Genomic DNA, 14,775 nt, shown 5'->3' with positions numbered 1-14,775 from the left:
GTAAATATGAAGTATGGGGTCACGCCCCAGTCACACGTGGCTGATTGGAATTCCACTGCACCAGGACCGTGATGCAGAAATCTCCATCTCAATGAGATCTAAATCCAGCAGTGTGCAGCAAGGCCAGTCTACCCATTCGCCTCCCTCCTAGCTCTCCACCACAGTGTCAGCAGCATCTGCGTGGGGGAAGGGAGAGTGCAGAGTCCATCAGTCGTACAGCTGGACCCCGTGGTATCCGTTCGGCAACGTGAAAGGCAGTTTATAAGCCCCAGGGGGAAAGTTAATGAAGTTCATCACTGTCGCTTTGTGTGGATGTCTTTCAAGCCGTTCAGCCGCCGCGCACAGTACTCACCAGCGCTGCCGCCACTCACTGCAGCGGCAGGGGGAGATACGGGGGGCCCGCCCACAGTGCCAGAGCTCACCTCGCCAGACCCAGCAGACGTCTTCCACCACCGCTGTTTGTAGTGCCGGCATGCAGCGAAACTCGTTCCGTGCTCCTCCCTCTGGGCGGCGATCTACAGCAGGCGCCTAGTCCCCTCTCCTCGTCTTGATATCAACAGCGGGGGGCGCCAATCGTGGTGAAAGAGCCGGCGCGCTCCCAGTCTCCCACTCTCAACGTAGGTGGAGCACAGGTCCAGTTGATCTTCGTAGTACGCATCGAGTGGGCGCCATTTCGGGGAAATGAGTCTTGCCAAAGTCAGCGGAGGAAATAGTGCGTTTATAGTATGTAACTCCTTTTTTCTGTTGTTTTTCAGGACGTTTCTGGCAGCGGACACCGTCCGATCCTTACTGGTATGTTTGTTAGGTGTCGCGGAGCAGGATAAAAGACAGGATTCATATGGGGCCAGCGGAGCTTGCTAAGAACGCGGCTACCCAGCCATGTTGTTAGCCACGCCTATAAATACAATTATTGTATTAGTTGGGCTGAAAAAATCCTAGAACAATGAATAAAACATGTTTCAAAAATCTAATTAAATAGTGAAAGTGGATTTTTAATATGTTTATTTTAGAAGTAACTTCAAGAAAGTGTACTTTGTGCTGCCTTACAGAAAACTGTTACTTTTCTGGCTGGTCAAAGGTACTCCTCTGAAAAGTCAATGCCTTGCCTCAGGGCCCAGGAATAGTAGAGTCTTGTCAATAAGTGGTCAGTTAGCTGGGGCTATCCATCTTTAGGAACAGTTTATGGGGAAAAAGTCAGCCTTTACAACTCTTCCTTTGATTTGCCAAGGACTAGTGGAGCTCACGGGAACTGCTACAGTTTGTTCCTAGGGTTGCCCTAGACTTTCTGTCTCTAACCCAGCACGAGGGAGAATCAGTTTTGGCTTTGACAGTGGAAACAGTACCTCATCCAAATATGGGAGGGGCTGGTGGAAGTTCCAGAGTTCCTCCAGGTGGAGGGCTGATGGGAGCTATTTTATTTTGTTTCAGAACTTGCAGTAAACCTAGACTGAATTGCAAAAAAATTAGATGGATGATTTGTTAAAAGTAGGTTTGGATGGGAGGTATTCTCCAATTACTGGGTAGTACACTGGATAAGGCTGGCACCGCACCACCACTTCTTCAGATGTCCCTGGATCTGGTAGGAAAACATATTTTAGACTTTTTTCTTCTGCTAGCACATACGGGTTTGTTCTGCTCTCCATGGGTCAAACGGTTGACCTCCTGTATGCCTACTCCATGGACACAAAAACAGAACTCCTAATTCCAAGAAGGTCTAGCTGATCACTGATGACTTTACTTCCTAGAGGCCTTAACGTAAGATGGCCCTGGGATGTAAGGCCCTAAGAACCTGATGACTGCACGAGTGACAGGCGGAACTATATCAGCAGTTGAAGAAAAGTAGGATTTGGTATTTTATAAGTATGGGCGAATTTTGCGAATCAGCGGTTCGTGAATTCGCGCAAAATCGCAAAAAATCTGCGAATTTCCCCGCAAAATTGTGGATTTTTTTGCGATTTTGCACCATACTTAATTGGAGTACTTTCTACTGGCTAATCAGTAAGTGCTAACTTGTTGGGTAAATGTATAGTGATTTTCCTGCACTACAGCTGCGAAGGGCCAGAAGAGTTGCCTCCAGTGACCATGAATGTGTAACTTCAGCCATCGCACCGAAGGGCGCCGGGGTCCCGCGAGTGAGCTGTCCATCATAGTGTGTAAAGGGCGGGAAGACGGTGCACACCGCTAGTGTGTGGGGGGCAAACGGGGGAGCTTCTTTGTGAGTTTACATGCCTCTTGTGTGTATAAAAGGTCAGGCACAGATCAGAGCAGCAGATGAGGAGAAAGAAGCTACTGGTTACAGGAACTGCATGAGGATTGCACTCGTGAAAGTCAAGGATGCAAAGGCCTCCATCAAGCATCATAGCTCATTTTTGACTGTAGATATTGGGAGAAAGCACACCTGTACAGCCTCGACAAAGCGCACGATTTTTTGGGGCTTATTAAGGAGTTACTGAATTTGACCTTAAACTCGGGCACCTGCTTTATCTGTATCTGTAAGTGCTTCCTGTTTGCGGATTCTCGTTGTCTACTTGTAACTATTCTCTGACCTTGCTTCGAGGGTCAGAGCAGGGTCAGAGAATAGTTGCAAGTAGGCAACGAGGCGCCGCTCAGGAAGCACTTACAGGGTTACAGCAGGTGCCCAAGTTGAAGTTAATTTCTTTGTAACCATTTTGTAAATGGTTACAAAGAAATCAGCTTCAACTTGAGCACCTGCTGTAACCCTGTAAGTGCTTCCTGAGCAAAATTCGTCCCGCTCGCGAATTCGCGGATTTTGCCGTGATTTCGCTCGGATCGCGAAATCACGGAAAATCTGCAAATTCCGCGAGCGGAACTAATTTTCCGCCCATACTATTTTATTCCCAATTCCAGAGTACCGGGATAAGAGGTTGAGGCCTCCCCAGGGACAGTGTATCATTGGAGGGCAAAAAAACAGATTTGCCATGCTTGGAACATTTTGTCACACTGAAAGCTGCTTCAGTGGTAGCTGATGTTAATGGTATTCAGGAGACTTGGCCAGGTACAGCTTCCAGCTTTGCCTGCTGGTGGATTTTCAGAACCAAAGAAGTGATAAGTCCAAAGGTAAATACTTTTACCAGGGCAAGGTTGTATATCTGTCCCAGCACCAAAGCTTCATTTGCAGCTACGATATCCAGCTGTGTCCCACTCTGAAATTGTAGCAACAAAATTAACCACTTAAAAAGGAGCTTGACAACCATGTATCAGACACCAAGAGACCTTTTCCAGCTTTGGCTTTTTATTTTGCCTCATGGCTTATGTTAACTTCTCTCAATCGCTGTTAACCTCAAACTAAACGTTTGCATTTTTTGGTTGGCATGTTTTTGGCTTAAATCATTCAGAAATTGTGCCTCCAGTTCCTCTTTTCAGATTATGTTTGTTTTTGTGTTTTTCTCTTTTTTTCTAAATTGTGTTCTTTTCTTGACCTTAAAACTGTTGGTACTGCTTAAACTTAACATGCATGTCTCTGGGGCTTTGACTGCTAGTTGTACCACAGCTATAAGGGGTTGAGCAGACTTTCACTGAACACTGAGTTAAATTGGTAAGGGTTCTCCCCTCGCAAAATTAATTGCCCTTTTCCGTCAGTTTCAGTTCTTCAAAAAAGATTCCCAAGAATCTACTCGAAACTAACTTTATAATTGAAATCTTGGTATGACTCCTATTGAAAATGTATTAATTGTCATGGATGTGATTCCACATGTATTTCCAGTGTTACATAGTTAACAAGAAGTAAAAGACAAATGGTGCTTTCTCCCATAAATCTAATCTCATTAATCTCTCTCCAAAAACTTTATCAACAAACAAGCATTTTAACTTTGCCATATGCATTAGTATGAGAAACTCGTAGTACACTAAAAAATGTGCATCCAAAATTGGATGAATAATATGACTACACCAACATCTGTGGAAAGGGTGACCGATAAGTTACACCACTAAGATCAATATGTTGGGACACTTTCCTCTGATGATTCCTTGGTGCTTCACTCTTCTAATTTTCTCTAACTTTATCTGCTTCTTAACTAAACTCTGCAGTACGTTTCAAGAGCCTTTAGATTCCCATTTTTCTTCCCAGTATGTTTCTACTCTGTATAGCATTTCGCTGATATACGTGACAAGATTGTTATAACTGAAAGGAGATATTCAATTGTGTATATCAACGTATAGTTCTTGATGAAGCAGATAACTGCCAATATAAATTGATATTTTTGTTTCACCCTCCACAGGTGAAAAAAGATTTGAATGCCCGGAATGTTCCAAGCGGTTTATGAGAAGTGACCATCTCTCCAAACATGTAAAAACACATCAGAACAAGAAAGGTGGTGGAACAGCTCTTGCTATTGTTACCTCAGGAGAGCTGGACCCGGCTGTTACTGAGGTGCTAGGTTCCCCAAGAATTGTCACAGTTGCAGCTATTTCTCCAGATTCAAACCCAGCAACCCCCAATGTTTCGTCAAATATGGATGAATTCTGAATTAAATATGCACAAACTCTTTATAATGCACTTAAGTTCACCTACTTTCTAAGGAGTGGACGCCAGCTACAAAATGAACTAAGCAATCACGTTGTACAGTCCTGATTTCAGTACATATTTCAATATGTACGACTGTAGAGAAGGTTGGATTGTGTAAATTGGAGCAACCAGGAGTTTTTTTCTAGGACAGAAACTGGGGACATCTATTTATTAGAAACATAGATATGGAGTATTTAATCCATAATTTTACATTTTTGTTATGTGATGTGGATGGATAGCGCATTGTGGGTGTCATACACAATGCTACTTGTTCTTATAGCACTATTGTATTTCTTTGTACAGTCAGATAATATCAAAACATATCGTATAATTACCTTTAATTGTGATTACTTTCATACTGTGGTACTTCAGCAAAAAACATTTTTGCATTTTGGTGGGAATTTTCTTCCCGTAAGCCACACCACAATGGATATCTGTGTTTACTCAGTGGTATTGATTTATATTTCTGTTAAATATTTTTTTTCTCAAGTTGATGTATAGTGCTCATAGGTATTTCATTCTATAAAACATTTTAATTTAAATATGTGAGGTAAGTATCTTATCTCATGCTAGAAAACGTGCAGTTGGATTCGTACATAACTGCCACACAAATGTGTGCTCCCATTTATGTAATCATGGCCACTACATTTTAGTAGTGGGTTTAATGACAATCAACTCAAATGTATTCATAAGATGTTGAAACAAGTAACCTTCTGAAAATGTTGCACCGCAAAAATTAATACAATGCACTGCTATCATTTATTCATAACTTTAAAATATTCACATTGACTTAAGTAGTGAGAAAGGACACCAAAGAAAGCCGTTTGTATATCACCTGTGTTGTAATTGTGAATTACATGTTTACTAATGAAGATAAATTAATATTATTTCAATTTAAGAAAAATAATCTTTATAGAGGTATGATGGACTACTGTAAACATCAAGGCAGTCAACCCTTTATTGGTTCGTGTGACAAGCTCGGACAAGAAGCTGACGATGGCCTCACTGCCTGTTATTTACTTTACATATTAATTAGCTTGGCTTTAATTTAAGACTAATTTTCTTCCATTAAATGTATCTTCAACTAATTTATTTTATTTGATCCCTGTGCTGCAGTATGCAGCTTAGCAGCTAGCCTTCTGACAGGGTAGCCGTTTGAATCTGACTACATCACGTTTATGGGGTACTTAAAAGTTATGGGGTAAAATATTCGAGGTAGTAAGCAGTTAAATCATGTATTATTAAATAGTTTTGAAAGGTACATCATGTAACTTTTGAAATGCATAACTCATTGATTTAATTTGGTGACCAAAATCATGCCATTATCCCCTCAGTCATTAGCCAGTAGTAAACCTAAATAAATTCTTATGATATTGCAAAATATTTTTACAGTGAAGCACAGTAAAGTTGTTTATTTTTAATAGTTACCTTGCACCCATTTTACTAGAAAAACATACACGCACAGAAGAATGTTCAACTTTTCCCCTCAAATTGCTTCAAAATGCTTTTTGGGAAATAACTATTTTGCCTGGGAACACTTTGCTTGCATTCTCTCGTACTTCCAAGCCAGCTCTACAATTGATCTTTCTAGATAAGAATAATTATGCTGGCTGTTGATTACGTTCCTAAACCGATTAACATAGTCAATTATGTTCTTTTTCATAGATTTATTATTCTCAACATAACTGAAATGTGCTGCATCCGGTTTGAAAAAGATAGTGTATTTTTCATTATTGGCAACCAAAATTTATACAGAGTACATCCAAAATGCAGTCCCTAAACACCCCATAACTGTTTTTCTAGTAATTTTGGAAAGTAGATAATAAATGTATTGAGAAACAAACTTTTAATAATATTCTGGACTAACAACAATTAACAGTTGTTTATCATAAGGAAAACTACCTTTAAAGTGGTAAAACAATTTTTCAGGATTTATGGAATTAATCAAGATACATAAAAATATTTCATTAGTTTTTGGGGAAAGATTATTTACACACTGGTAATTATTCATTTCATAAAAAGCTAATGTTGATTGCAGATGTTTATGTAAAGATTTTCTTGAAACACATTTGATCAAAGGTCCTACAGAATTGAAAGGTCTTCTTGCCCTTTTTTAAAACATAACATTTTTGCTAATTATTTGTATTCTTCTCTTTGTGCACTTGTTTTTCTTTGTGTATTTACACACATACACGCACGCAAAATGTTTTTGTTACTTTTATTGATCAAATAACAGTGGTGTCCTAAATTGTAATGCGTGCAGGTGGTGTAATTCCGGAGAACCCTTTTGTCTAATTCTTGGAAGTTACGTTATTCCAGTAAAATAGGATTACAACCAATTGTAAATTCTGAATTTATTTATTTACTAAAGTCCACCATAGAGTACCACTTGTATTATGGTCTGATAATACTGTGTATTGATTTTGATTTCGCTCGCATACAACTCTGCTCTAATCTTTGTGATTTATTTTCATGCCGCCAAAATGTAGTTACATTGTTTGGAGGATAAAATAATGAAAAGTGTTCAGTGTCAGGGTTCATAAGTCTACAGAGGAGTCTGTTGATATTATAGAGAATAAGAAGGCAGACTAATGACTGGTTCACAATTTGAGAGGTAGGTAGGTTAGTCATTTGCTTCTGTATGACTACACCTACATTTGCAGCTTTCTTGGAATTCACAAAATAATTGAGTCTTAGGGTGAAGCTCAAATGAGCAGTACTACAGTTCATGATCCTTTTCACATGCAGAAATCCAACAGTTCTGTCTGTAAAACAAAAGTACATTTTCACTGTTTAATATATTTTTTTTATGGAGGTGATTTTTTTAATACGCTGTGAGAAGTGCAAGTCTCCCACTGGCTCTAGGGTGGAAAATCCCCTCAAAAGATTTGTGAAAAACCACAAAAGTGCACTTTTGTATGTCTTGATGGTCATTCTTAACGGTCATTCCTGGTTTTGTGAATGCAATGTAGGCAATATTGATAAATAGTCTTCTGACTTTAGAGGGCACTGAGGTAACATATTCAGTCGGGTAGGATCCCGGTAGATTATCCTATGTTAAACAAGACATACTCACTCTCTGGCTCTCTCTTTCTCATACACAAACAACAGTTGTGATGTCCTGACTGAATGGTAATACGTTGTGTCACACGGAATGGCACAGTAGTGTAATTCACTTGGCCAGTGAATGAGTTAAGATTTTCCCCAGAATTAAACAAATCTACATCTGTTTTATGTGATCCTTACAACTGGTGTGTATATATATATATATATATATATATATATATATATATATATATATATATATATATATATATATATACAGATATATGTATATAAATATATATATATACAGATATATATATTTTATTATTCGTTTGAAATGGAAGGTACTGTCACATTTGTTTCTCACAATAACGTGACCCTTGCATCTCTTGCCCTCCATAAGCACTGACTTGTATGTGATAAATGATATGCCATCTATATTGAGTTAGCAAGAGTAGTACAAAGAATTGTTAGAATTAGTTAAGCATGGATTTGTTTTGTTGAGTGCATTTGGAATGTGCGTTTTAGATATCCACAGGACTTTAGCGAATACCTTTGGTTTGTATTTTATTATTAAAAAAGCATATTAATGCTTGGCCTAATTGCACAAGCCTATTCTTTTGCATTGAGCAGTTGTACAATTTTCCATGTGTGCACTGAAGAATTGACAGTAATATTAGGAAAAGAAGGGAGTGAAAGGGATTCACATTCATTTATTGGTGGACACACTCTTCTGGATTCTTGACCATGAAGAGTGTTGATAAAGGTGCAAGAATGAGCTTTTACATACCTCTCCCATAGTAGCCCTCTAAAATTGTCAAGGTTTAACCACAATGTCTTCTGTTCACATTCATAGTGTAATACGAATTTTGGATAGTGTTTACGCATTTTTCTACTAGAGATTCAGTAGATGCACCATTTTGTATGCACCTTGTATCTTTTTCGATAGGAAATACGCAATTAGGCTGAAATATATGAAGATGTTGGCCATTCAATGAAGGTTGGATTACAGTAGGCAAATATATTTTGATAGCTCTGCTTTTTCAATAAATATGGATACATGTATATTAGAATAAGCTTCCTTGTATGACTTTTTCTCAGAATTACATATTTTTCGTTCAGTATAATGTGTCCCTTCCTCAAGTTTTTAAATAAATTGCAATCTTATTCAATGTAATAATTTACACTCCCCCATAGAATCCATTTATGCTGAATGTCCTTTTGTCTGATAACGAGCTTTGCTAATTAAAGTTAGCAGATCTTATTTATGGTGATCAATTTCAATGTTCTAGAGGATTATAGATAACAGTTTGATTTCCCTACATGAAGCCATTCAGATTGCTGCAGTTTAATTTGTTATAGATCTGTTATAATAAATAAACCTACATTGTATCTTTACTCTATACAGCCAGCAGGCGCTATACATTTTCTAAAGGAAGCCAGTTGAGTTATGTACTGTTTGTTTTACAAAAACTGATATTAAAAAGGTGCACTGTGTGTGCCTTTTTTGAGTATTATACATGCATATGCATGGATATGTAGATGCATGTGTGTAAATCTATTATTTGAAATCGACAAGCCCATTTTAAATTTATTAATAAATGTGGCAGTGTTTAGCAGTGGCAGCGTAATAGAATTTGCGACCCGGTGAATAATTGACCACCAGAGTTAAAAAGATTGGATGTCTTACTTAGTTCATATAGCATTTCAAGATGATTCTTTTGAATGATCCGATATTGAGTACGGCAGTTTTGTTTTAGTTGACTGATATGTACACGTAATTGTGAGTGTCTGATAAATGACCTACTGTTTGCATTTCAGAGTTCTTTCTCTTTGCTACTTTTATAAACACGTTTCTGTCATGTAATTATCTGTGCTTAAACATATTTGTCATGTTATATGCCCACTGTTCAATGCTTGTGTTTTCCCATAAAATATTTGCTTAGAATTTTGTATCTAATATTATTAGGAAGTGAGCACAAGTCATTATTCGTCAGATTCAATATTGTAGAATGAAGTAGTCCAGCGTGTCAATCTTAAGTGAGCGTGATATTAAGGTCCTTTTTCCCATTACATTACAATTTCATTGCAACAGGATTTGTGTTTGAGTCTTCCTTTAAATGCTCTGCATTATTGTGCATGTAAAAAGTTAGTCATCAAAAATCTATGTAAAATAGAAGGTAATACAGTTATCATAATGTTGAAAGGAAAAAAATGAAATGTTAAAATTGGAAATGTTTTGTGAAAATCCTTCTATGAAATATTTTGTAGTAATTAAAATGTAATGGTTCTTATAAGAAGCCAGCTGGAAAAAATCAGATCCAAGGTCCCTAAACTTAGACCCTGAAGCCTTTTGCCAGTAAATCCTCTATAGGATAATTTGAGATTTTTACTTGACTGATTTGTACAAACTTTTTTCTCATACATTTGAAAATAAAATCATGATGTACAAATTGTTTCCTGCCCTAAGACATTTACAGTAACGCATTAAAAAGCACCTCTGATTTAAATATTTAATTGATTTTTAAATAATGATGTGTAAACAAAAATGTTTATGTGAATTTGTTCTCCCGTGTGCTACTTTCAGAGCATTCCCTTCACTTGATCCTCTGATATTAAATGGTTCTCTGGAAAAAAATACTCCCATATCCAGCGTTCTTTCATATAGACTAATTTTACTTCCTCACCAGAAGGCTAGGAGAATGGATCTTTTTGTGCAGCAAAAAAACAAAAGCTTGGGACACCTAAGTCGGCAACTGGCACATTTATGCCCCAAGCCCTGCCCAGTTAATTTAATTTATAATGCCTAAAATTCATCCATACGTGTGACTTAAATGTGCCTTTTCGTGGCTTAATCACTTACCATTTTAGTTCATACCCTCTTGTAACATAGATTTGTAACCTGGAAGACAGCTGTCATGGTAAAAGTTGCCTCTCCCAGTAGACTCTCAATCTTAAAGCTCTTTCATTTTGGCCTGCCCTACATTGTTATCTACAAAGACAAGATTTTTGTTTGAATAGTCCCCAAGAGATGTTAAATATATATTTTTAGTTTTGGTTGGGTGACATTCTTTTTCAGCTCAGGACGTTACACAATTTAGAAATTTCTAGATGTATTACTTGCAGCATATAAAACTATTCATGGTATCTAAGAATCTATTATTTCTTTTTTTTTTTTAAATCTTTATTGGGTTTTGTCATGGTATTAATAGTTTACATTGCCATTTCCAGGTTGTACACACACACAGGACTTCCATATCATGCGTACACTGGATATCTGTACATATGGTGCTTTTGAGTTTTCAATAATAGCAAAGTTTTACCTCATAGTACAGTTAGTGTACTCCCTGTGTGCCATTCCTAGTCAGTAATATACATCTCTTATCTTGTGTCCTAGAAATATTTGTCTTATATATCCGCATGCGTGTTTGAGCAGTTAGGAGAATCCTTGATCCCATGTCAAGCCAGTTGCTGCTGTTGCCCCCCACCCACTCCTACGTCGGCAGGTCCCAATAGCGAGTATGGGTCGGATACAGGGAATCCTACATGACCCTCTCTATTTTCTATGACATTTGGTCAATTACTTTCCTCATTCCGTAGACCAGTTGTAGAATATTCGGCCCAGCTGTTGGGGGGCATCTCATCTGATAAGGCTTGCGGTGTCAGTAGGAATGTATCCCCTTCAATAAGGGGTGTCCCCGCTCCCATCTGCCTGTGTGTACGTGTCATAATTCTAACTTCCACAGTGATCCATTTAGTCAGATCCCAGATTTAGCATGGGGAGGGTGCGTTCTAGTACATTGCTGTGCATAGTTTCCTCAGGAGCCGAGCTAGGTCTGTAAATTTGAATGTGTTTGGCTTTCATTAGTCTGGTGAACTGTTCCAAGAGACACAACGCCATAGTATCAGGTAGCGGTTCATTTGTCAGTAGGTTGAGGATAGACATCCTGTAAGTGCGTATGTGAAGGCAGTCCCACACCATGTGGAAAAAATCTGCCAGTATAGTCTGACATCTTGGGCAATCCGACGGAAGCCCAGGGTATATTTTAGCAAGCCTAGTTGATGAGAGATATGTGTAGTGTAGATAACTGAGTGTTTGTTTGAACCGGGGGTTCCTACTTACTGTTTTGGTGTATTCCAGTTTGTGCCCCCATTCTATATCAGAAATATCTAATCCCATTTTTTTGTTCCCATTTGTTTTTCAGGGAGTTTACGTTTGTGTAAAATGTGGATGCCAAGTCACAGTGCAAAAAGGTCACTGCCTTGCATTGTATTCCATGTGTCAATAAAGTGGTCAGAGCCTCTGACATGGGCAGATCTGACGTACTCCTTCCCCAAGTTTCAACTGATCGCTTTCTGTACTGCTCTGTATTCAGGAGCTGGCCCGTTTGTAACCCTTAATATTCCACTCGGTTATCAAATTCAAGTAGCTTACCCTCAGTGTATATAGGTTGCCTATTATTGTAACCTCAGCCTGGTGGCATTCTTGGGCTAAGTAATTGTCACCTAAAGCACCAGATGTGGTGACACTTATAGCAGGCGGTATAGGGGATATAGGGCACTTGTTTCCCATTTCCTGGAGTATGTACCCCAACAGGCTGTGACAACAGTAGTTTTCAGAGGATATAGGTATTTTGGTCTGCAACTAGAGAACAGCACCTTGAGAAAATGCCTTAATTCATTCTTATTGGTTCAGCACCCTTATTTATCAGTACTTACTGCTTGTTTCACATGAAAGTTCAGCACAATTTCCATCATATTCCACCCACACAATACATATATTTCACGTTATCCTCAAAGTATACTTTGAGGAAAGTTCTTTATTAATTTTTTTCCTCTGAATGATCGCCTTAAATACAGAAGCCAACGCGTTTCATCTTCACTGGACTTAAAGGCACTATTCTAAATCCTTGTTACGGAGGATGGTACGCTGTTGCATATGTCATCTATGTTGTACCTATTCCTTTCTAGAGAGTTGGTTCATTGGATCCTACGACTCGCTTTTGTGGAAAAAGCACGCACGTCCATGCAATGGGCTGCTCTGTTGAGGCATTCTAACTTGCGATGACGTGTGAGATATCCAAAAATTGTTTCAAACCGTGCAGATAGGTTTCCAATGCCAGAGTATATGTGCTCTCTGCATAAACTAATGTTGGGTGACAATTGCTTCGCAGAACAATGCCACCAGGCTGGGGTTACAACTGTAGGAAACTTATACGCTGACCGTAAGTTTCTTGCATTTGATAACCAAGTGGAATATGTGCTGAATTTTCATGTAAAACAAGCAATAAATACTGATGAATAAGGGGTGATGAACTATTAAGGGTGAATTTTTGTTTTGGAGTTTTCTCCATTAGAAGTTGAAAGAAATTGAACTTCTAGGTCTGTGCACCACGTTAAGCGCATAGGTGCAGTAGTATATTGCCTCAACCCCTTCTGTATGTAATTGGCTCTTGGGAAAATTGCGGTGGATCAGTATGTGTCCAATAGCCTGTTTCCGGGTCTGTCTCTACTGCGAGCCACCTCACTGGCCAGACCAGTTGGTCTGCTAGATTTTAGGTCCTAGGATTGTGAGCCACATTCCACTCTGCTAGAAGGGGCGCATCCCTTTTTCTATTTCTAGGAATCTGCGTTTGGTATCTTATATCAAATCTGTAAGTATGGATTTCAACTCACGGGAAAAGGAATTTTGGTAGGCTCAAGTGTAGGGTCATAAAGAAATATAGAAGTCAAGGGAGAACAAACCTTTTTTTTTTATAGCCACTCATCCAAGAGGAGAGAGCAGGAGACTGTTCCAGAATGAGAAAGCCTGACAAATCTTGGAGATACATTTATCTAAGTTTCCCCGCTCAAGTCCTAACCTGTGCGGTAAATCTGGACTCCAGGTTTTTTTTCAAAAAGGGGCTCCCACCTCAGGGAACGTCCTAGGCAGAATGGCCATTCTGCTGGGTTTATGTTCTTAACTGGGAACAGGCAGGGTTTCACCCGATTTACCTTGAGACCCAACACATACCCAGATTCATTCAGTAATTGCTCAAGTAGGGGTAGAGCATGTTCTCGGTCTCTAAGAACCAGTAATGCATCATCTGCATACTATGCCACTACATGGTGTCCGGCTCCTATTTCTAGTCCCCATTGCAGACCTTCGGATCTTAGGCACGCCAGTGGCTTGAGGGCTGAAAAAAAAAAAGGGTACAGGGGACAACCCTGTCAGGTTCTCCTATACAACTGTCATCTGTTTGGAAATGCCCTGCCTGTGGATACCCTGGCTAGGGGTTCTGAATATAGTAACGGTATCCATTTCAGATTACTCAATCCCCATTATTTATAGTACTTCAAAAAAATAGGGCCGTAGTAGGATATTGAAGGCCTTTTCTATGTAGAGCGAGACTACCGACTGTGCCTCCATGCCCCTACAACCAGGTTTGTGCTGTGTCACAACCAACGGATATTATAATGTAATGCAGCCTGAGACATAACCATGTTGATTCAGCTGCATCAGTCTCTGTAGGAATGGTAGGTTTGGTAAGATTTTCCCCAATACTTTGTATTCTGTGGTTAGGAGGGCGAGTGGTCGATATGATCGGACATCTAGTGGGTCTCAACCTTGTTTTGGGACAATGGTGGCCTCCCTGGTGGAGTCTGGAAGCAATCTTGTGTTAAATGTTCTGGTGTGCAAGCAGGCCGCTGGTCAAGCCCAATAGGTAGCATAGAATTCAGGGGGGAGCCTGTTGATTCCTGGCAACTTCCCTTTAACCAGATGATCCATAGCCGCCTGTACCTCCAGGTTTGTGTTCCAAGACTCAGTCTGTGTGGATGTGATCCATGTCTGAGCCAAGAATAGGGCAATTTGGTGAATTTGAGGGGTTATGGGTCCTACATATAAAGTTATATAGTAGTCAATAAAAGCTCTATTAATTTTGGTTTCTGTTGTGACTGTTTGCCCCATGGACAGCCGTATAGCATCAGTGGGTTTGTGTTCGGTATCTGTGGAGAAGTGTGGCTCAATGGTTAGAGCGGCCGACCCTGATGCAGAGGTCTAGCCTCGGATCAGAGTTCAATACCCGCCTCGGCGGGTCTTGGGCTCAATTTCCGCAGACCTGATAATTCTCGCCTCGGTGCCTATTCTAATCATGGGTCCCACTCTGCAACTCTGGGCAATAGCTTGCTTAATCTCCACAACGGCCCAACAACGCTAGGATGCC

At 39.5% G+C, this 14,775-nt stretch overlaps 1 protein-coding gene across 2 annotated transcripts in view; it reads left to right on the top strand.

Annotated features, from left to right (window-relative positions):
- The window catches only part of LOC147672016 (transcription factor Sp4-like), a 131,760-nt gene extending 124,409 nt beyond the window's left edge, over positions 1–7,351 (top strand). For both annotated transcript variants that reach the window (XM_086948052.1, XM_086948051.1), the window contains exon 6: positions 4,239–7,351. In XM_086948052.1, the coding sequence (XP_086804178.1) occupies positions 4,239–4,486 (248 nt within the window). In that variant the 3' untranslated portion in view covers positions 4,487–7,351. The remainder of the gene's footprint in view (positions 1–4,238) is intronic.
- The last annotated feature ends 7,424 nt before the right edge of the window (positions 7,352–14,775 follow it).

This window comes from Lissotriton vulgaris, unplaced genomic scaffold (assembly GCF_964263255.1).
Source record: "Lissotriton vulgaris unplaced genomic scaffold, aLisVul1.2 SCAFFOLD_3066, whole genome shotgun sequence".
In the NCBI taxonomy this organism is placed as follows: domain Eukaryota; kingdom Metazoa; phylum Chordata; class Amphibia; order Caudata; family Salamandridae; genus Lissotriton; species Lissotriton vulgaris.
Note: the sequence above shows the minus strand (reverse complement) of the source record. Positions and strands in the feature narration are given on the sequence as shown.